Source organism: Peromyscus maniculatus, chromosome 2, assembly GCF_049852395.1.
Source record: "Peromyscus maniculatus bairdii isolate BWxNUB_F1_BW_parent chromosome 2, HU_Pman_BW_mat_3.1, whole genome shotgun sequence".
NCBI lineage: Eukaryota > Metazoa > Chordata > Mammalia > Rodentia > Cricetidae > Peromyscus > Peromyscus maniculatus.
Window position 1 is genome coordinate 29321956 of NC_134853.1, and position 21888 is coordinate 29343843.

The 21888-nt window shown below is 38.4% G+C and overlaps 2 protein-coding genes across 5 annotated transcripts in view; one reads left to right on the forward strand and one right to left on the reverse strand.

The window, feature by feature from the left end:
- Nucleotides 1-3795, forward strand: part of Cibar1 (CBY1 interacting BAR domain containing 1) — a 31296-nt gene extending 27501 nt beyond the window's left edge. For all 3 annotated transcript variants that reach the window (XM_076563880.1, XM_076563881.1, XM_076563882.1), the window contains 2 exons: nt 2284-2403; nt 3558-3795. In XM_076563880.1, coding sequence (XP_076419995.1) covers nt 2284-2403; nt 3558-3641 — 204 coding nt within the window. In that variant the 3' untranslated portion in view covers nt 3642-3795. The remainder of the gene's footprint in view (nt 1-2283; nt 2404-3557) is intronic.
- Rbm12b (RNA binding motif protein 12B) lies at nt 3514-14767 on the reverse strand. 2 transcript variants are annotated; one of them, XM_006974946.4, is made up of 3 exons: nt 14448-14767; nt 11631-11680; nt 3514-11093 (listed from the first exon to the last, which is right to left on the reverse strand). In XM_006974946.4, exon 3 carries the CDS (start codon nt 11063-11065, stop codon nt 8537-8539), a length of 2529 nt encoding a protein of 842 aa, XP_006975008.1. In that variant the 5' UTR covers nt 11066-11093; nt 11631-11680; nt 14448-14767; the 3' UTR covers nt 3514-8536. The 2 variants fall into 2 exon arrangements, with proteins under 2 accessions (XP_006975008.1, XP_076419994.1); XM_076563879.1 differs by having other exon boundaries at nt 3514-11680; nt 14448-14587.
- Nucleotides 14768-21888: the final 7121 nt, after the last annotated feature.

The window sequence follows — 21888 nt, forward strand, 5'->3', positions numbered from 1 at the left end:
TGTTTCTTTTTTAGAAAAGTTTAGTGTTCAAACAAAAATATATTCCCTCTCAATACTAGGTGACAATGAACCACCCATCTGTTATACCTGGATGTCAGTCAGTGTGACCTCAATGTAAAATCTGCTAACTTAATTATTCAGCTACTCTGAAATACAGTTCTTATATCCTAAATTGTACCCCATGATTCCATTTGTATTCTGCAGTAGTGGAAGGCTTACAACAGTGGTTCTCAACCTGTGGGTCATGACCCCTTTGGGGATGAATGACCCTTTCACAGGAGTCACCTAACACCATCAGAAAACAGATATTTACATTACGATTCATAACAGCAAAATTAGTTATGAAGTAGCAACAAAATAACTATGGTTGGAGGTCACCACAACATGAAGAACGGCTAAAGGGTCACTGTATTAGGAAGGTTGAGAACCACTGGCTTAAAAGAATGTAAGGGACAGTCCTTAGTTTGGTTCTTTACTTCCACAAAATGGGGATTATGTTTGTGTTAGCATCATGGGGCAAAAGTGAATTTAATTAGCACCATTTATTTGGAAGAGTGGCAAAGATAAAACAAGGTTTCTTTCACGAGAAACTTAAAGCTAGTTGTGGAGCCATCTGATTAAAGATAGTAACATAACAATTACCCTTGAGAGTAAGAATAGGAGCCGCTGGCTACTGGAAAGGGGAAAGATAACATTTGACTTGGCTCTTAAGGATTGGTAAATTTGTAGAGATGTCCTGCTGAGGAACCAGCAATAAAGAGGCACAGTATCGTGTCCATTCCCCCACATAAGTTAGTTCTGTAAGTTTGAGTGACACTGGGCTTCTGAAGGTCACCTGAAACATTTGACTCTGGTAGCTAAGAGCCACAAAAAGGGTTTTTAGTTGAGGATATTTTGTCTGCAGTAATATCAGGTTAAACAGGCTGTGAAGAAAGGTATATAGTCAGTATGTAGAAGTACTTCAGCTAAGAAATTAAGGTTTTGCCCATACTGCTAGGTATAAAGCCTTTCATTATAAAACTGAGGCTACACCCAATATAATAGGACAAGTTTTATGTGGCTCTCTTAAAAAAAAAAAATCAAAATCCCACACAGACCATTCCAAGTGGTTAGAGCCACACATTGCTAGGGCCTTTTTGGCCATCAAACATTTCCTCATCTCAGAACATGTCTTTGGACTCTATTAGTCTATAATAAAAGGTATATGAAGTATACAGAGAATTCATTAGTTGGCAAGACATTAAACACTGCAAAGGAAAAATTAAGTGACCAAAACCCTTCAACCATATTTAAGAGGTAAGCAGTAGACGAGATAGGCACTTTCTGCATGATTTGGCTGTGAACAGGTGAAGCAAGATAGCAGTGACTTGTGACATCACGGGAAGAGGGAAAGTTGGGGTTGAGGAAGATAAAGATTTAGGGATTCTGATGAGCAACTGTTGTGGGATGAATGTCCAATTCTAGTCGCAGGGGGCAGGTGGTTGAAGTAAAAAGTAACTGGTCAGGTTTTTAAAAGTTATACCTTGAAGTAATAAAATAAGGAAAAAAAGACTGAGTAGATGCTTGTTTCTAGAGCAGTGATTCTCAATCTGTGGATGGCAACCCCTCTGAGTTTCAGAGGGTCGCCTACGACCACTGGAAAACACAGATATTAATGATTCATAACAGTAGCAAAATTAGTTATGAAGTAGCAACAAAAATAATTTGATGATTAGGGGTCACCACAACCTGAGGAACTGTATTAAAGGGCCTCAGCATTAGGAAGGTTGAGAACTACTTTCTAGAGGAAACCTATGGAAACCAGTGAAGGCCAAATACACATTGGAAAAAATTAGAATCAAGAGTTTGGAAGGAGGTGTTTGACTCTTTATCTGTTAGAAATATGGGGTAAGTATAAAAGATAGGAAGGCCTGAGAAACACTGACAACATTTGAGTGCTGACAAGTTTAGATTCAAATGATATTGGTATCCATGTTAGGGTTAGGGTGGCTCCACTGTAAACTGTGCGCAGTGACACTCCTACAGTGAGTAGGCAAAGCAAAAGGAACCAAAGATAAATGTGTAACACACTAGTTTGCCATTGCCTCAATCAAATGATTTTATTTACTACTGTACATCTTTTATCAACTTGCATGATTCTAGTGGAATTTTATCCTTTTCCAACTTGATTAGATTTGTAATTTTTCCTCTTAAGCTTACAATAACTCACATTTAAGAATGTAACTTGTTTATCTAGATGTTCATTTAGCATCTACTTTATAATGTTGTTTTACATTGCAATAGGTTTTCCGAAATTCTCTGTATCTACCAGATTATCCATCTCGTTTAGATATTGTAAGAGCAAATTCAAAGTCACCTCTTCAGAGATCAGTATCAGCTAAATGCACATCTGGAACTGGACAGGTGAGCTGAAAAAACTGTAAAGGAATCTGAGTTGCCACCTTTGGAACTGTTGAGTACTAAAAGGGTTTCTCTTGCTATGTGACCTCAATGTATTAATTATTTCTGGCCATAGTTTCTCCTCTGAAAATGATGAAAAGTTTCTATAATCACACTCGACTACTCTGTGAGGCAGAACACTGAAGAAACAAATAGGAAAGACAAAATAATGCTAATGTAGATTTGTTGTGTCTAGTATCAAATTTGAAAATCAAACAGTGAGTTTAACTAATCTGTGTAGAAAATATACCAAACGTGTCTTTGTCTAAATGTTCATGGACCCAGACACATAGCTCTTTAGATCAACAGTCACAACCATAACTGTAATGTGCTAAAATCTGATATTGCCCCAGAATTTTAAAACTGAATAAAACAATCTCAAAATACAATTTTAGGTAAAATTGCTAAAGGTCAAACTTCCTGCCACTGGATTCTGTGCATTGTTTGTTTTATATTATCTCTTCCCCTTAGCCAAATTACATTTCTATTATTTTAGCCTTGACACACATAATCCATACAAAATTCTATTTAGAGCTAAGTGTTGTATACTAGGGTATTTTTAATACTTACTAACTTGAGATCAGGTACTTGGGGGTTGGGTAGAGATACTGTCTGTATGTGTACTGTAAAGATGTTGAGTAACGTCTGTCATTAGCAATCCATATCCACAGTGTGACCACCTCTAATGTCCAAACATTGCCCAGTGTCTCCTGGGTAGCACAGAAAACCCTAAGAGAGGTTGACCCAGTAAGATAGCTAAGAATAAGATGTACAGCAAGTGAGTTGGTTCTCAACTCATTCCACATTATTTCTATTGTCAGTATTGCTAACTGACATCCACTTGATGATTTCATTCAGATACTGCAAGGATTGTTTAACTTACTTTAACATTCACAATACACAGTAATGGAACTTGATGTTACTGAAGCATACTACTGGAATCAAATATGCTTAACTTCATATACTGATAAATGGAGACTTCGATCTTAAAATTCACAGGGACCTTAGTCATTTTCTGAAACAGTTGTTCTACATTCCCTTTCCTATAAGGACACGTAAAAAAGATGCCAAATATGTAAAAACATGTTTTTATTTTTTCATGTGTTAATTCTTAACAGATAACCACCTGTCGAACAAGGAAAGACCAACAAGTAGAAGATGAAGATGATGAAGAATTAGATGTGACAGAAGATGAAAACTAATTTTAAGAAAACTTCACATTTCCATTTTCATGTTAAATGGCTTGAAATCCAGGATCACTTTATACTCACTTGACAGGTTAAACTTCAGAATGATACACTATTATGAAATGGGGAGGGAGGGATTAAAGGAAATTATGCTCACAAAAAAAAAAAATGATTTTTTTTAATGTTATATACCAGTCTTTTGTTGTTTTGGTTTTTGGTTTTTTTGTTTTATTTTTCGAGACAGGGTTTCTCTATGTAGCCCCTGGAACTCACTGGGCATCCTGGAACTCACTCTGTAGACCAGGCTGGCCTTGTGAACTCACAGAGATCTGCCTGCCTCTGTCTCCTGAGTGCTGGGATTAAAGGTGTGCATCACTATCCAGCTCATACCAGTCTTTCAACATCCTCTCTATAGTAGTGTATTTTTCTGTATATGTTCTATTAAAAAAAGGATTATGTATTTCAAAGCATTTCAGATTTAATGCAGTATATATACACCTATTAAAGATGCAAAAGGAAGCGGGTAACAACAGACTGAATAATTCCTTTCAGTTTCTTTTAGGTTAAAACTTTGGGTTTTAAATACCAGGTCAGTGAATAATTCTGTCATAATGCTTTACATAAAAAGACTGCTTCTTTTACTTTTATTATAACCTTATGTTTCACCATTTGGTATGTAAATTTAGTGTTTTCAGCAAAAATGTAGCTAAATTAAAGGTATGGGACACTGACATTGTATTTTATAAACATACATAATGCTTAAATTTCCAACTTAAAAAGGCCACATTCAACCTTACTGGTTTTAAAACAAAACTGCTCTCACTCTAAAGCACTGTATATTCTACTTGTACAAGTCACTAATTCTTGGAAGGCAAGTAATTAGAAATTTGCTTCCCTCATCACTGAATGCCATAAACCACTACATACACTCTAATGAGGCCACCAGAGTCAATAAACATGTATATACTTTATTCCTAAATCCATAAACTTACATTATATCTGACATTTCTTTTTCTTTTGGTAAAGAATTACGCTTTTAAAATCTCAAAGCAATTATTTAAAACAGAAAAATTTAAAGTATTGCTTCCTGAGAATACTTTTAAGATTACTTTGGTACTTTTTCTCAGAATACTTTAAAGCCCTAGGTAGTTAAGGAGTTGAGATTATTACTCAATTTTTATATTTTTGGTCAGTATTCAAATTTGATGTTAGGGTTGAGAGTGGAAACAGCTACGGTATTTCTGTTGCTGCTCAATAAATAGTAACATCTCTCAAGCAGCAACTGCCTCATCTGTCAAGTTAATGCCTAATACAGCCAACAGTTCTGGTTTTACAGCTGCTGCTGGTACTTCAGAGAATGTTCTAAGAACAAGAGCTAAGTATGGGGATACAAGCCCGTTATGCCACCACAAAGAAGGCACAGGCAGGAGGATCAGTTGTTCAAGGTCATCCTTGACTTCAGTTGAGTTCAGGACCAGCATGGTCTACAATGATACTGAAAAAAGAACATTAAGATTACTTACACCTGGCAGCGGTGGCATATACATTTAATCCTAGCTAGTTCTTGGGAGGCAGAGGCAGGCAGTTGTCTGTGAGTTCAAGGCTAGCCAGGTGCACAGCAAGTCCAGGACAGCCAGGGCTGTTACACAGAGAAACCCTGTCTCAAAAAAACAAATAACAAAGAAGAATGTATACATATACGTATATAAAAACAAAAGGAATATTACACCACATTTTACTTTTTGTGGGCAATAAGGCAAAAACAAGGCCACCATGACTATTTATACAACCAGTTTGGATATAACTACATTTAAGAATGTGACAACTGGGCTGGGGATTAGCACTAGCCTAGCATGCGTGATGAAAACCTGGGTTCAATTCCCAGGACAAAAATTCAGCATGTTAAATAGCCCATAATTTGGCATCTCTAATAAAAATTATGATTATCAATGGTAAGGTCATTCTCAGCTGCTTAGATGAACACTTCTACGATGGTTTTATATATCTTAAACGATTAACTTTACTTTCTAGACATGTTTTATTATTTTTGTATACATTCTGAACAGAAAAAGGTATGATTTGAATGCAAAATGACACTGGGTGTTGTGTTAAGAGAACCAATACACTCCCAGTGTACCTTCTGTTGGGAAACAGAAGACTAGCCCATGGAATTACTGAAGCTGGGTGATCAAAACACGAAGCTTTAGGACTATTTGTTCATGTGTCTGAAACTGTAGTGTACAGTTCCCTGGGCTTGGCAAACAAGGGAAATCTCTGACTTGGTATAAATATTAGCTACTACCATGGCCAAGTGAAGTTAAATCAACATGTTACTCAAGGCAGTATTAGAAAGAGGTGTGCAAAAATGGCTCCCGTACCATTGTTTAGGAAACAAGTTTTCTATACATTTTTATAATGAAGTTTACAAAATATTAAACCTGGAGCTGAACAAGATGGCTCAGTCTGTAAAGTGTTTGCTGCACAACCATAAGGCCTGAAAGCACTGAGGAGGCAAATACAGGAAGACCCTGGGGGGTTGCTGGCCAGTCAATCGAGCAAGTTTCAGTGAGAGACCGTGCCTCATAAAAAAGATGAAAAGTGTTTAAACAAGACACCATTATCAAACACTAGCCATTAACACACTAAATGTGAATTCAGCCTGATAACCAAGATAAAATAGCTACAGTACTTCATTTGACAATCAAGGCATGGGAATGGAGAGATGGCTCAGCAGTTAGGAGCCCATACTACTGTTGCGGAGGTTCAGTTCCCAGCACTCACAGCGTAGCTCATAACTGTCTGTAGTTCCAGTTCCAGGGGATCTGATGCACTCTTCTCAGCTCCACAGACACATGGTACACATACATACGTGCAAATCACTCACACATATGAAATATAAATAAAAATCAAGACACAGTGCTGTTTCCCAGCTATTCTCTTGTCCACCACTCCCATCCCACCCCAGCCCAATTTGAGAAGCAATTACATATTCAGTATCTTTCACTTCAAGCTTTATCTTATTTGTATCACTGTGTATTAGTCTGGCAAGTATTTACAGTCTGACAGGTCTGAGCACATGAACCATCTATGTATCACTGTGCTTGGCTTAGGAATTCAAATTTTTCATTCTACCTGTAAAAGGTTATTAGTTTTAAGATTCACAGTGTGGTTTTTTCAACAAACTTTATCAATTTATTCTATTTAATTATTAACTATTAAAAATGACATTAACTATTAAAAACAAAAACTTATGCAAGCTTCTCTTAGATTTCTTTAAATCACTGAATGTTAATTCAAGATACTGAAAGGTTTTTACTTCTGCATTAGCTAAAAATTTTATTCACAATTACTCAGTGAGGGAAATGTCTTGATGAAGAAAGTAGGTAAAACTGTTTCATATAAACTATAAAAATCATAAATCAAATTAGATAAAATGAAGAATTTTGAATTGGAAGCCTAGATGTATATATATAATGTATCCCAAGAGAAACTATAAAAACTTAAGTCATTTTTCTCTTTAATTTAGTTTACGATGTTTAAGTATCATACTTTTAATCATACTTTAAATGCACCTTTAAAAACAAAATAGAATAAAATATAATTTACTCCTGAAAATATTTTTAGCATGGTCTTACTGAAGTTAAAAATTCCATGTAACAAAGTGACGCAGCAAAACTATTTATGGACATAGTATAATCAGAAGTCTGCTTCTAGGTTTTGAAATTGGTTCCCTAACTTCGTTTGACTTTGGGCAACTTGCTTAACCTCTCTAAACTTTTCTCATTTGTGAAATAGAGACAATAGAGATCATACATATAAAGCACTTATTGCCTAATAAATTATGTGTCCATTGTCAGCTACTTCTATTATTGTGGGAAAGGAAAATATAAGTATAAGCAAAATATAAACATTGAGTATCAAAGTCAAAAATTCACACTCAGAAATCTTCTCTTTAGTGAGTCTGTAAATAAATACAAAGTTTTGAAGCTAAAAAGGAAACCTAACGAGTCACCAGTAAGTTCTTCCTAGAAAAAACTATATTCATTTGTCATATTCTTCCCAGCCTGAGAATTACCCTTTAATCCTAAACAAATTATTTTACTGCCTTTTGAACATTGTGTGTTAATCTTAGCAATCTAGGATAAGCCCTAGGCCCCCAGTGCTTAGAATAAAATGATGCTGAAGAAATCAAAGACCTGTAGGTTGTTATTATTATAGATTATTTGGTCCCACTCACCATATTGTTTTAATACAACTGTTGAGAAATTTTATAATACCGAGCTGCAATTCTGTCTTTGTTCTTGTTATACAAATACAAGTTAATAAGTATTTCAGTTGCAATTTTATTTTTATAAAACTTTTCAAAGTTATGAACACAAATTATGAGAATTTCCTAAGCCTTTCACATAAGTAAATTTCAAGTTCACAGTATGTTCATTTTCTGAGCTATTTAGAGTGAATAGGAGACCTTAACACAGTATCTCAAACACTAGGGAGTTCTGCAAGCAGGTAGCAATGGAAGTGCCAGATCTGAACCATCAGTCATCCATCCTTTCCTTACACAGTCTGAGTAAAAGATGGTGAAAACAAAATTAAATTTACCTTCCCCCAACATAACTCCACAGTTCACAAGACTGGGGTTTATCCATAACATCAGTGAAACTAATGAATTCAGGAAATTTGTTTTCTCTCCCCTAGCAAAGAAAAAAAAAAAAAGCATATGTAATTTTAAATTAGGGAGAAAAAGAATGTCCATTTGTAAGCAAAGGAAAACCAGATTTATACAACATTTTGTCTACTCACAGGTTAAAATTAAAATGTTTAATTAGATAATGAAAAATAAACTTTAAGAAGCTGTAGTTTTACTGCATCAATACTGTGGAAGAAAACTATGGACTCAGAAAGGCTCTCTAAAGCAAAATGAGCTTAACTTTGCGGGGACCGACTGGTCTACCATTTAGTTCTTTAATAGCAGCTATAGCTTCATTATAATTTATCATAGCAACAATGGCTTCTCCTATGGGTAACCCTTGCTCATTATACTGTATGGAAACTGAGTCAGGTATGACTTTGTAACCATGGAAAAAGTCTAAAATTTCATTAGCATTGGCTTTAAATGGAAGATTCATGATCTTAACAGGAGTTATTCTACCTGAACCACAATTTAATTTTGCATCAGGCATAAATCTTCCCTCAGGAAAGCATCCCATATTATGCTTTCCAAAATCAAACTTTCCACTTTCTAAGTGACCAAAGTTTATAAAAGGACGGTGACCTCTGAAATCAGGTGAGGTCCAAAAATCCTCACCAGGAGGTCTAAAACTGTCAGGAAACCTAAGGTCCTCCTCTGGTACTTCCCTAAGGTCTTCCTCAGAGAGCTGCCTGAAGTCCTCATCAGTGGGACATCTCAAATCTTCTTCTTGGGGGGTCCTGAAGTCCTCATCAGAAGGGTGCCTAAAGTCTTCATCTGCCACATGCCTGAAATACTCCTCTCGGGAAAGCCTGAAATGTTCTTGGGGTGGCCGTCTATAGTGCTCCTGGGATGGCCTCCTGAAGTGCTCCTGAGGTGCCCGTCTGAAGTCTTCCTCCCAAGGGTATCTGAAATCCTCCTCTGGTAGCGGCCTAAAATCTTTTTCATGAGAGTGCCTGAAATCATCTTCCGGGGACCATCTCCAATCTTCCAGAGGCTGTCTCCAGTCTTCCTCCCTAGAGCGCCTGATGTGTTCTTCCTGGGGGTGTCTATAGTCATCTGGAGAATGTCGGAAGTCCTCAGGAGAGTGTCGGAAGTCTTCTGGAGGGTGCCTGTCAGACTGCTGGAAATACCTGTGGGGATGCCTTAAGTCTTCTGGCTGGTAACCAACGCTTTCAGACCGGCCAAGTGAACATACTGGTGAGTCTTTTAAGTCAAACAGACGGGAACGGTCATCTCTGCTATGTGACTGGGAACGAGCTTGTGTTTTCTCATTGCACATAAAGGAAAAATTTACACCAAACTCCTGCATTTGTACCTCAGATATAAGTCTTAACAACACCTCTGTCCCTAAGAATCTTCTTCGGTTTAAACGTTCAGCTTTCATAGCCTGTTCTTCTGATTTAAATCTCACCAGTGCTTCTCCCAAACCAACTCCTTTGTCATCATAAAGCAAATAAATGTCATCCTCAACAAGGGAAAAGTCCGCAAAGAACTTCTGCACTTCAACTTTCGTAACGTCAAATGGAAAGTTTCTTATATATATATACAGCTTCTGCCCAGAGTAGCCTTCTTCAAAGTACTTCTGTGAAACACGCCCAGGCCTTCCTTTCTCTATGGACCCTGGTCTCTTCTTTTCATAGCATTCAATGAATTTCATCATTTGTTTCCTAGAAATTGGATCAATAAAAACTGGCCGATACTGTAAAACAGTCTTATGCAAGCCCAGGGCAGTATTATAGTCTTTTAGATTCTTAAACATCACAAAGGCATACCGTGTTCTTCGTTCATCTTTATATAAGAACTTAATCTGCTCATTAGTCAGGTCAGTATGTTTAAAGAAATTTCTTAAATCTCTTTTGTTAATACTTAAGGACAGATTTTTTAAGTGTAGATAAAATCCAAGAGGGGAGCGAGAACGTGTTCTTCTAGGGGATTTTGAATGAGACCGTTTTCGAAAATGCCTATCATTAACCCCTCTTGAAGGAGAATGGTCTTCAGCTCTCAGACGAGGAATGCCACCACCCGTAGTTGCATTACCACCAAATTCAATCCACTGTTGTTCTGAGCCCTGCATTACTTCTATAAATCTTGAACCCATGAAACTTCTATGGCATTTAAGACCTCCTGAAGCATCAATACATGAAGCAAATTTTACTACAGCATCACCATTATTTCGGCCATCATGATGTTTTAAGAAAATTACTCCATCCACACACAAACCAGAGAAAAAGACACGTACATCATCTTCATTTACTAAGTAAGGCAAACCTCGTAGAAACAAGTAAGGGTTCTCAGCCTTCGATGGCCTGGTCTTTCTTGGCCTTACATCAAGTCCTGTACCATTAGTATGAAACCCAGCATCTTGATTAATTGAAGAGCCATATCCAGAATAACTCTCCTCTTCCTTCATAGCATCAATAAAATGGTACAGGTTGCCAACCCCTGATGCCCCTGATCCCAGTCGCCCTCTTCCTCCACGAACAGTTCTTTGCATTTCTATGGTCTTCTGCATTTCTGCCTTGCTACTAAGAAAAAGCTCTACAGATGAATCCTTGATAAACCCTCCTGAACGACTTATGGCACGTCTCGCATCTTCATCTGTTGCAAAAATAATAAAAGCCTCCCCAACTTTCCCTCCAATTATATGCACTCCTCCATCAGGAATAGTCAATCCCTTGAAGAAGTGACGGATATCCACAGGCCCCGCAATAAAAGGAAGCCCCAGTAAACGGATGACTACAGCCATGCTGAGCTCAAACCACAGCAATAATGACCTGCAGACAAAAAGGTACACATAATAGCAAGTCTTATTTTTGCAGTACCTTAGCGCAAACTAGCTTAATAATTACCTGGTTCCTGCTTCCTTCAGCATTAATAAATGGAAACAAGATACTAGTTCACACACACAAAAAAAAAAACCTTGATCTTATCTTATTCTTAAAGAAAACAAATACTCTTTCTTCTATCTAAACCTACAAATAAACCAACTGCCTTAAAGTAACATTTCACGTCACCTACCCTGTTCAATAGGAACATCAAAAATATCAACTCTTCCTTTTTAAGTCTGCCAAATGCTGTTTCACAACCAAACCAAACTACTTTCAGACTCTTATAAACGTGTCGTCTCCTACTGGCTTGTCTTCCACTAACCACAATAGTTTACAGAGTCAGAAAAGCCATCTATGGTCAGTGTACAGTTCTGCTCAGGATACACAGCCGCCACATAGAGAACAGAAGCAGTGAGTACACAGAAGCACTAATCTAGCTGCTGTTGTCACACTGCTGTGCAAAGCCTGAAACTGATGTCTTACCTTTTCCTTTTATTTCTTGGAGACCTGTTAATTCTGTAAAAGCAACTTAACTGTGGAAAGAAAATGAAATATGATTAATCTTTGAACTCTGTAATTGACCTCAATGCCTGATATCCATTTCAGAATTACCTATTAGAGTGAAACAATATAAAGCATCAAAATTGTGGGCATTAGAAAATGATCTTTTTTGTTCCAAAGGGAACTTGATTATACTTCTGCAAAAAGAGAAATATAAAACCAGAGCAGACAACTTGGAAGTATTAAAAAATAAACATGTATGCTGAAAGTTACACTACTTGATTGGAATTAGCATGAAAAGGTATGAAGGAAATAGATATTTTGAGTGTAGTGTTGGTTACATGAATGTATAAAATATATCAAAGCTCACTGAATTCTATCATAAAGTTAACTCCAGGTTTATCACATGCTGATATATAGAAGTTGTTATGTACTTAAAAATCCATTTTATAAGTAAAACATCAATTTGAAATCAGATTATTTGTAAAGCTCTTCCATCACTTCACCTAATGATGACCCAAACATGCAGTTCAGACTTATGTCCAACTCCCTTGCCATTCTCCACCCTATCAAACATAATACAAATTCCGTAAATTACAAATAGAAACAAATGTGATAACAATACATAAATGTAGTAAGGCAAATACTACAGCATCCCTCAAATTGGAAAAAAAAAAAAAAGTCACTCCTTATCCAATATGCTTACAACAGTGTAGACTATTAAAATTCATCTTAAGCACACACACACAAAAAAACCAAAAAACAAAAAACTATATCAACTTTTGGAATTTTATTATGCCAATAGCCACTTCAAAAAACTACCCTACACTCTTACATTACAGAAACCCTAATAATTATATAGAGAAGTAAACAATATAAAGACTAATTTGAAATATTGGGAATGCTAATATTCATTACTGAAAAAGAAAACTCAACTTAGTATTTAAATGAAACTTGTCTATAGCACTTTCACAGATACCCAAACAATATTTACCAAATAACTTTTAAAATGTGCCAAAGTAATCATTATAATTAATTTTAGTTTGCAAATAAAGTTTTGTTCTCTTAAACTTAAGTACCACTGTGCATAAATATATTCCTTCAAGTTTGAAAGTTTGTCTTTAAGAAGGGGGAGGGAAACCTACTGATTAAACTTCTTAAACTAGAAGTTAATCAATAAAAATAATGGCACACTACATTTTAAAATTGAAATTTACTATTAAAATCTTTGCAGCACATACAAAGAAAGTGTAAGCCTGATTTCAACAAGTTAATATTCACACCCAACAATTCAACGAAAACTATAAATGGCTCCTTGAAACTCTTGTCCACATTCAAATTCCAAGACTCCTATGTAAACTGACTTGGCTGCTTTTTAACTCTAAATATTTTGGGGAACAAATGATTAAGTACCACTTTGTCTGCCCTTAAATTTTTTAAATTCAAAGGGGATGGACCCCAAGGATGTAAATTCAGCTGCAACTACATGAATTCGGAGACATTTCAAGGAAATAAGTACACTCCAAGTTCAAAATGCCGCTCACAACACATCCTAGCTTAAAAACCACCTTATCTAAAAGTGTCTTAACTAAAACCATTTCCATTAAGCAGTTTCACAGGCACAAAGCTATTGAATTCCAATCCAAGAGACCTAAAGTTTGCTCTAATTTGCCAAATAGAAGTTAATGTTTAAACTTCTTTGCTTTTGCCATAGTAGAGCAATGCTATCATTTATCCATAGACAGTAACATCTAGAACATCTCTAAGAGACTCAGAGTATTTCTCACAATACACTATTTCCTTAAAATCTCCAGGAAGTCTACTGACACATTAGATTGCATAAAAGTCAAAACACAAATTATCCTATTCTAGTTTTGAATGTCACTGCACAAAAATCAAAGCACACACTAACCCTGGTTTAGTTATGAATGCCAAAGTGATGAGTGAGGGTGTTGATGTCAGGCCACAATGAACTGCTAGGAAAAGGAAGCCAAGCCCTAAAAATTCATTTAATGATAAAAAGATTTTAAACAACTTTGCTAATTTTACCATGCCATCCTTCCATTTAAATCAGTGTCTTAATTAAATGATCTTAAGTGTGCATCTTTTAATTAAGATTCAGAGAAAAACTGAAGAGCTATAATTTCAGATCCACTTGATTTTAACTATCAAATAAATGCATTTTCCAGACATGGTAAGGGATAGTTTTACTATATTCTCCAACCATGTCTTACTGCCCAGTTATGAAAAACATTAAAATTCTAAACTTGAAATTTTTTTGCAGAAAATCTACCTCAGTCCACAAATAGTCTGTGATAAAATCTGACTTTTATAATGCAGATATCTAAAATTAAAGAAAAAAATGCATGACCACACAGAGCCACAGTCCCCCCGTCAGGAACTGTTAAACGAAGTCGAATCCACAGGGCACAGACTTCTTGTGTCATCCATCATCATCAATGGGGAATCTTCGGAAGGCATCGATTCCACAGCCTGACGCCTTTGTCCAGGCTCCCGAGGATCAGTTTCCTTCTTTGAAAGCCAGGCCAACTTGCTATGTCGGATCCAATACTGTCGCCAGAGTTTGAGCCCAAATTGGCTTTCAAATTAACCAGGACCGCCCAACCAACGTGCCTCTGCGTTCCGCTGTCCCGAGGGCAAATGCTCCACCCCAGCTCGCCCAAAGGGACCGGCTCCCAACCTCACTGAACCGCTCTGCGCCCCTGCAGCCCGAGGAAACGGGCCTGCGGAGCTCTCCCGCGCCGCTACGAACGTGGACATGGCAAAGAAAAGAAATACCTAGGCGAGGCTCCGAGATCTTCGCTGTCAAGAGCCCAGGAGGCGCACACACCATCTCGGGGAGGCTGACGGGAGGGAGTCGGGGTCAGCGAGCGGGACTCGAACCGTACAGGCCGCGCTCGCTCCGGCTCCGCCTGCCCGTCCTTCGGCTCGCACCCTCCCGCCCGGCGCCCCGAGGAGAAGTGCTTCGCCCTGGCACTGCGCACACACCACACACACAGGGGCTGGGACGCTCCCCGTCGCCGCAGCCTCCACACAGCCAGCTGAGCCCCCCGGCGGCCCCGATGAAGATGGCGCCCACACTGCCCTCCCGTCGGGACAAACCGACGTACAGTTTGTCTGCCCATGCGCTCTCCGGGCATAACCCACAACCCAGGCGCCGGGGCAGCGCATGCGCACACGCCCCGCGCCGCTTGCGGTTGTAAGCGGCACCCGGGGCATAAGGAGCTTCTGCGCATGCCCAGTTCCTAGCCAATCCGGGAGCCTGGACCTGCCCCCAGCGAAATTCCCATCTGCAGGAGACCACTGCAAAAATACGCTAATCAAGCAGGTTTCTTCCTTTTTCTTGTCAAGTTAAGGAAAAGGATGCGGACGGAAACTGGAGGTTTCTTAATCCTTCATTGCTTCGGTTCCTGTTAGACCTGAGGGGGAAAAAAAACAATTCCACGACTGTCTGATTAAAGCAAGCTGTATTTAGAACTGGCCAGGCGGCTGCCTCTCCCAGGACTTTCGGAGAGCAGCCCCTCACTGGCTTTTGAGGTCCCTCTTATGGGGAAGGGTTAGTGTTGATAGAAAACAGCTGTGGAGATAATTAACTGTTAGCACCTGGACAGAAGAGTGGGAATTCAGGGCTCAAGCCTGCCTGTGGGGTAGATAAATGCAAGAATATGTCATGTGGAAGGAGTCATCAAGGTATCCAGAAGAAACATTTTTGGCAAAAGGGCAACCATGTATCACAGGTTCAGGAGTTTAGCAAGGCAAGGGGGTGGGCATGCAACATGCAGTCACAAGTTCAGCGTAGATTGACAAACATGGTTTGCAGTCTATATTTGGCTTTGGAAACAGAAACATATTCTTGTAAGGAATGGAGACTTAATAACTGTATAACAATGTGGCTCCTGTGTTGGTTTCACATTTCCACAGATGCAAGCTCTTCTGAAAGGATTTAACTAACATTCAGGAAAGCCACAGTAATGTCCCTTTTACACACACACACACACACACACACACACACGCACAATTTTACACAAGTACAATGTCAATGGCTAAGGGTTTAATAAATAATGCTTAATCAATCTAATAGACATCAGTAATGTTGGTAAGTACCTTTATAAACTTGCTTTCATCTGGAATTTTTTAAACAAAGTAGAAAGACCACTTTGAAAATTGAGAAATGAAAAGTATAATCACAAGCAGGTTCTGTGATGCTTGCTCTGTATTTGGGTTTCCTTAATTACTTGAAAATAACCACGAGATGTACTTATGGGTGGTTTCAAAGCCCACTAAGAAAATAAACACTTTTAAATCTTAGGAGGAAATGAGTTTAATTTCTGTCACTAAATAAAATCCTAAATGATGTGTAGTAAAAAACGAGGTCTCTAACAAGCGAATAAAAGATGTTTTTGGGCCATCTTTAGTTTGCTATTCTAAAATGGGAATAATAGTACGTGCCTCTTTGGTTTGAGAAAAACAATGACAGTGAAAAAACAGTATTAAAAGTCCTGGTGACTTCTTTGAATGTCAAGTTGATCCCAACAGAAGCAGAGGACGTCGTGAGAGGCATGATTCTTGAACTATGAATCAGATAGTTTAATCCTGGCTTTGGCCCTGGCATTTAGGCTCAGAATCCTGATCTCAAAAGCTTACTAACATTTATTGAGGTTTTATGTCCCAGGCCTTGTGCATTATCTCATTTTAGTCTCAGAACTTTGTTCAAATGTAAATACTATTATTTTCCTTTTTTATATATAAGTGAAAATGGGACATAGGGAATTATAAAGCCTTGCCAAGGTAATTGTCTTAGAGTTTTATTGCTGTGAAGAGACACCATAAAAAGGGCTGTATTGCTGTGAAGAGACAACACAACCACAGAAACATTAAATTGGGGCTGGCTTGCAGCTTAGAGATTATCGTCATGACAGGAAGCATTGGTGGCATACAGGCAGACATGGTGCTGGAGAAGGAGCTGAGAGCTCTACATCCTTTTCCAAGGGCAGCAGAAGTGAATGGCACACTGGATGTGACTTGAGACCACAAAGGCCACTCCCAGTGACCACTTCCTCCAACAAGACTTATGGGGTCCGTTTTCTTTCAAACCACCACAGTCATATAAATGGTAAAAGACAAATCCAGGAATTGAGCCCTGATGACTTCTTCAGAGAGCACTACAGAGAGGGATCTGAACTCTTAAGGCATATTCCTTCAGAACAAGCGTACACAATTGGTAATCCAAGTGGCAATGTTCAGCAAAAAGAAGAACCACTGACAAAGCAAAGTTGAGATCAACTCTACACTATATGCTTTCTACACGAAATCAAATTTTTAGAGCACTGCTCTAAATAATGAACACCACATCTCAAAACATGATGCCGGTGGATGGTGAGATGGGTTCAAGTAGTTTTAGAGAAGCCTGGTGACCTCAGTTCAATTCCCAGAACCCACGTACATGAATGAAGAGAACCAGCTCCACAAAGTTGTCCCCTGACCTCCATGTGTGTGCTGTGGCATGCCTGTTCCCTACACACACATACACACACACACACACACACACACACACACACACACACACACACACACACAAATATTTGTAAGTGTGAGTCTGTTAGAAAGACATGTAAGTAGGTAGAAAAAGGTCTATTAGGGAAGAGGAAGGAAACCATTGCAGGGTAGAAAGGGACAAGAGGTGAGAATAGACGCCATGTGTGGTTCTCAGTTAAGGCTACTTGTAGTGATCTTCACCCACATTTACAAAAATTTCAACCAAGATTTAAGAAGGATTTAATTTAATAAGGATTTAATTTACCTGTACAAGAATGCTCATAGACTCTCAACATACTTGACAGACATTGCCAGCCTCCAACTACCTCCCTCATTGCTCTGGGCTGACATTGTTCACACATAGTTTCTCCAAATAGGACACGAGAGTAAATGTCTGTATTTCTAGTCCCTGTTTGTCTCAAATGATAATGCCATTATAATACAAAAAGAGAAGTTTTGTCAAGGTGATACCACATGGTGTTCTCATTATTGCACCTAAGTATTTTTACAAACAGAAAACACAGTTTTCAGAACAGCAAAACACAGATCATAAAATAATCACATTGAACTATGGAGAGTCTTTGGTCTTTCCAGATATTTAGGAACAAATCACAGAACTGCTAAATGGATGTCTCAAAATATTGGATGGACCTCCAAGGCTGAGTGACTTTCTGAGTTGTCATGAAGGCTTTGTTTTCAGGTGATTTTATGTCTCAGTTCAGTTTAATCCTGTGAACAACCCTAAATTCCACTTCCAACTTCTTCACCAAGCACTGGACCTGGTCCACATCCACGTCTGCCATTCCTCCCCAACTCAGGAGGTAAGCAAATCTTCTCCCCACACTGTTCACCTCTACTGTAGGACTCACCTACTTCATTCTCTAGCTGCCCCAGAGTTAAGTTTTGCAACTCTGGGGAAGAAGTATCCTGACCACTGGCAGGGTCAGGTGATGGCTGGAACTGCAATGAGACAGTGGCCCTGGAGGGTGAGGTATCCCGGATACCTCAAGCCGCTTAGGACAGCTCTGATGACTAGAGGGCAAGATATCCCAGATACCTCAAGCTGCTTACAGGTATCCCAGATGCCTCGAGCTGCTTAGGACAGCTCTTCCCTGGAGGGGAAGTTATTCTAACTGTTCAGGAGTCAGGCCTGGAGCTGCTAGGACAGGAAGGGTATCCTGACTGTTTGGGAGTCAGGATGTACCTGGTGTGGTGGGGTATGATTTCCCTGCAGGTTATAGCAATCCTGCTCCTCTCATGGAGAGCTGCTACAGCTGAGCTTTACTCAGCCTCCACTTAAGGCGGCTTCTGAGCAGAGCTCTGCTTCTCCAGCCTAAGATGTTGCTTCTTTTGCTTCACTCTGTAAAAGGGGAAACCCTGCAGAACTGTAGCAATCTCCTCGGGTTCCAGAGACAAGTGTTACTTTTTCAGCCCTCCCTTGCTCTGTCTACTATGAGACGTCTCAGCAAGGTTCTTCTCTATGGCAGTGAATGAAGATCTTCACACCCAAAACTCTTTGGAGAAAGAGATTTATTTGGGAAGGAGAATAGCTGCCTCTTACCAAGGTGGAGAGAACAGCCCACAACTGAATAGTTAGGATGGTTTATATAGGATGTCTTGGGGGCAGAGTCAACCAATGATTGGTTAGTTTTTTTCTGCCCAGGGACTGGTCAGTTTTGTGGGCTGGGGAAAGAGGTGGACCTGATTTCAGAGCCAAACTGTGCTTCTTTCATTGGCCTTTCTTGGCTTTTTGACACTACTTCTAAGGCCAGGGCACATTTCTTTCACTGACTCTGATTCTAGGGACCAAGAGTGTTACTTTGGTACTAATTTCAGAATCAGGGTATGTTTCCTTGGTTCTGGGTTTGGGAATAAAGTGTTCATTTCTCTGGCTCAAGTCCCAGACCCAGGCTGTGTTTCTTTCCCTGGTTCTGGGCTCCAGGGTTAGGGTGGGTTTCTTTAGCCAGCCCCTTTCCCTACACCCATGCCAAAATGATTTACTTTTATTTTATAGAATACAACTTTTTTTTTCAAATCTGAAAAGCAACTACCCTTCCAATTACCATGTTATTTCAAAATATTTTGTATCTGTTTTCATGTTCTTTTCTCAGAAAACTGATGCCTGATTTCTCTCATCTCCACTTTGGGCTTTATTTCTGGCTAGATTCATATTTCTTCTTTGGGGACTCTGAGAAAGAATATAGTGGAACTCTAATAGAATCATTGCATCTAGGGTCAACATTAGAAGCAAATAGTTGTTTTCACTCTGTCTAGGGTTAACATCAGAATTAACAGCTGTTTTCTAGAAGTACTTAGACCTTGAAGAAATCATTGAGGAAAACAGTGATTGTTTTCTTCGATCAACAGAGTTGTTTTTCTGAAGGAGTTTTACAGCCTTTGCATGATTTTGGTCACAAGACTATCCTGGCACACTTGGATATCTTGAATTGTCGGGTTCTGCAAACAGTAGGCAGTGAGGACTAAAATGGCTGGGGTGTGATGCTTTCCTCCAGAAGGACATAGATTAGATCAACGACTTTGATATGCAGAACTTGCTTTATCCAAAAACCAACTCTCGTGTAACAAGCAAGAAATAAACCTTTGCATGACTGTTCAAGGCTCAGTCCATCAACAGTTGGACCTCTCTGCTGCAGAGAGCGGAGTTCATCTTGGAGTAGCCCTTTGCCTTCAAGGGACCCACATAGTCGATATTCGATCAGAAGCCAATCTTTCTCTGGTATATTCCTAAGTCATTAAGCCCTATACCCTAGTTTCTGCCACTTTCATGAATGACTTCTGTATCTTAACTGGGTAATATTGAGCAGGTCTCTAGTCCTTGTAAATGAAGATAATTGTACTGCTTGCTCAGGGTTGCTTAAAAAATATTGAAAGGATATATGCATGTTAGGAATTTAGCGGAAGATATGAGCAAGTATTAGTGTGCTTGATTAAAGGGGCAGGAAATACCTGCTGTTCAGCTCCTTTTTTTATTCAGATCTTAAAGTTGAAACTTGATGTCTGGCATATGGCAACCCCCTACAATTAAGAGGGATGACCCAGCACACTAAACAAACATCAGCAACCACATAGCTTCAGACTTAAGGCTTTTTTCACTTAAACCATTATGAATTGGCTTAAGCTGCATGGTCTTTGATTACTTGCAACAAAAATAATCCAAATGATACAATCTCAAATTTATACTTAATGGTTTTAGTTTACATTTTTTCCTAACTTTCTTAATGCCTGGTAAGCCTACAGTATCTACAGTTATTTTGAAGATAATTGTGTTCGTCTATGTCAAGTTCTTGTGCTACAGATAAACTATTTCTTAGAATTTTTGTTAAGTTCAGTGCCCAAAGGTGTTGGAAAGTTGTAATTCTGTTGTAGTTGGTATATAACTTAGCTTCACTATTAGCTAGACATGATGCGTGTAAAGGAGCCCTCTTTTTCTGAATATCTATTCATGTAGCAGCCACTCAATGCAAAGATAACAAGTTTTGGAATGACAAAATAAAGACAAATTTTAGTTCTGTCAGCATCTAACATTTTTTATATTCTCATTTCCACTTTTATTAAAATTCGGATGTACTTCCTCCAAAAGTTGTTATGAAAACTTAAGACTAAAGTTGCCAAGTGCCTGGCACAGTGTAAAGTGTGGGTCCATCATGAAGAGAAACTCTATCATTTTAATTTACACAGTGGACAGGAAGTACATATCATGGCTTTAATCACCTCCAGAGACCAGTAACAAGTACACACCTTATCAAGGAAAACTAGAGTCAAAATGCACCCATGGCAAGTTTTCACACATTAATTCCAACCATTCTAACCCCCCTTCTTATTCTTAACATTTATGTGACCACATGCTTTTAAGTGTATCCAAATAAGTTATTTCCAGCTCAATAAAATAATGTCTCAAAAGCTTTTTTTAAAAAGATTTTTCTCTTTGGGGAACCCCTTAAGAGTATACAATTCTTTTGTCAGACATTCTAGAAACCAGATCAATGTTAGTCTTTTGAGAAAGACACAATGGTAACTTAAGAGTTATCTAACTTCCTTACATGCATTTCCCACAGGCACTGAGAATATATCTATCCATTCCTTTCTAGGGGCAGAACACCTTTTTTTTTTTTTTAAACAAAACTTTACCTTTTCTGAGAAAACAAAAAGCAGGGCAAGCTACTACTGATTTAAAAGAAAAAAATATGCCAAATGATTTTATTAGGGAGAAAAGGATAAAAAAACAACAGTCTAGCAAAAAGTACAGCAAAATAGAATTGAGCTTTAAATATCAAAAAACATTTTTGTCTTGGGACCCATAAATTAGCTATGAATGTAATGCCAAAATATCTTTGAGCTAACAGTCTACTTTGAAAGACACAGGTATGTGTAAATTTGATTTTTAAAACAAGTGAGATGAGATTTATATGAATGGTACTCTGTGTACAAAACAGGGAAAGTAGAAAAACAGGGTCTAGTCGGCAAGGGTTTCCTCCAGACTTTTGTCATAAAGATAGTCTGGTGTTGCATATAAAATCAAAGGGGATTTTGCTGAAGATCAAGCCCAGGACCTGAAACAACTACTACCTTGGTGGGATTTTTTTTTTTTAATTAGAACTATATCTCCTCTGTTGTGAAAAATTATATTGCCTGGATAAACTCGTGTGTGTGTGTGTGTGTGTGT

Bases quoted from the DNA above. Each gene is read 5' to 3' on its own strand.
- Rbm12b (XM_006974946.4), bottom strand. From the start codon at position 11,065: ATGGCTGTAGTCATCCGTTTACTGGGGCTTCCTTTTATTGCGGGGCCT.